Source organism: Buceros rhinoceros, unplaced genomic scaffold (genome assembly GCF_000710305.1).
Source record: "Buceros rhinoceros silvestris isolate BGI_N320 unplaced genomic scaffold, ASM71030v1 scaffold17446, whole genome shotgun sequence".
NCBI lineage: Eukaryota > Metazoa > Chordata > Aves > Bucerotiformes > Bucerotidae > Buceros > Buceros rhinoceros.
The window spans coordinates 13,572-14,814 of record NW_010417183.1 but is presented as its reverse complement, the minus strand read 5'-3'; the positions used below and the strand labels follow the sequence as shown (position 1 = coordinate 14,814).

The window sequence follows — 1,243 nt, the reverse complement described above, 5'->3', positions numbered from 1 at the left end:
AGCCTGTTTTGTGATTACATTTTCTGTGTAAGCTCTTACGGTTACATTTAAACTACGATTTTACAATAGGAAATTCAGGATGTTTTAATACGAAATCTGTCCCCTTCTGCTGCAAAATAAGCCCTGGGTTAATAAGCTTAAATTCCCTTTCCCTGGAGCTTTCGCTTGAGCAGGCACTTGCAGTTTGTGTTGACTCAGGCTTTTCTTTAGCTTTCAGTGTGGGATTTGGAAAAAAAACTAGTGCCAGGAATCTTCCCAGATCAGTAAAGTATATAAAAGCCGGTTAATCCCTAAGTAGAAGTATTTGGTCCTTCAAAGCCCCGTTACTTCTTGCCGTGTTTCTATAGTGACTTCAATGTGTCCATGAGGTGGCAGCAAAGCCGGGAGAAAACCTCACTGATCTGTTCTTAACTTTCACCCCCCTCTCCCTGAGCAACCCAGATGGTCCTTTCAAAGGATGATTTGGGTTTTGAGAGCATTTCTAAATGTCTGCAAGGGCGATGCTCACATAAGGGCCCTCCGTGAGAAGAATGTCTTCAGTTTCCGGATGGGATTCTTAGGTGCAGGAGGTACTAACGTTGTTCTGAAGCGGTTTTGACTTAGTCTTAGACTAGAGGAGTTACACCATATCTGTACCTCCTCCTGTTCTCGTGTATTTTCATTCCCTAACTAGTTTCCGAAATGACAGCTCTCACTCGTACGCTCGATTTGCTCACGACAAACAGTGTCCGCTTAAGTCAGATAAGCCGTTCCCACCCTCCTCGAGCATGAAGAGCGTTTTCCTTCATCTGACACTCAACTCTGATTATCAGGTGCGACAGTGACGTTAAATTGTAGTTGATTCAGCCACCCTCATGCTTGTTTTGTCTGGTTTTTCCCCCTCCGTGCCCAACACAGGAGCTGCGAGTATCGGGAAGGGCCTCGGCGGGATGCTCCTCTCGCGGTTTGGCCGATCTAGCGCGACCACCCCGCAGACACTGGAGACGGGAAAAGATGGAGCCGAGGCGGATGACAAGAAGGCCCCAACTGTCGAGACGCCACCTTTACCCCACAGCAGCTCGGGCTTTCTGGAACCCACAGGTTAGTGCCGAGTCCCCCTCGGAAACCCCGTGGAAACAAGACCCTTAATGGGGGCATCTACATGTTGTAGGAGGCTGGAAATGCCATAAGAAGCTTTTAATTTAACTATGAACTATTTAATTTTGTTAGTTTGCTCTGAGGTGATAAATATTGAATCCATTCC

General features: G+C 46.7%; 1 protein-coding gene across 1 annotated transcript in view; it reads left to right on the top strand.

The window, feature by feature from the left end:
• LOC104495187 (phospholipase DDHD1-like) overlaps positions 1-1,243 on the top strand; it is a gene marked incomplete at its 5' end in the record, with an annotated part of 23,009 nt that overhangs the window by 19,772 nt on the left and 1,994 nt on the right. The window contains one exon of the mRNA XM_010138122.1: positions 898-1,080. Coding sequence (XP_010136424.1) covers positions 898-1,080 — 183 coding nt within the window. The remainder of the gene's footprint in view (positions 1-897; positions 1,081-1,243) is intronic.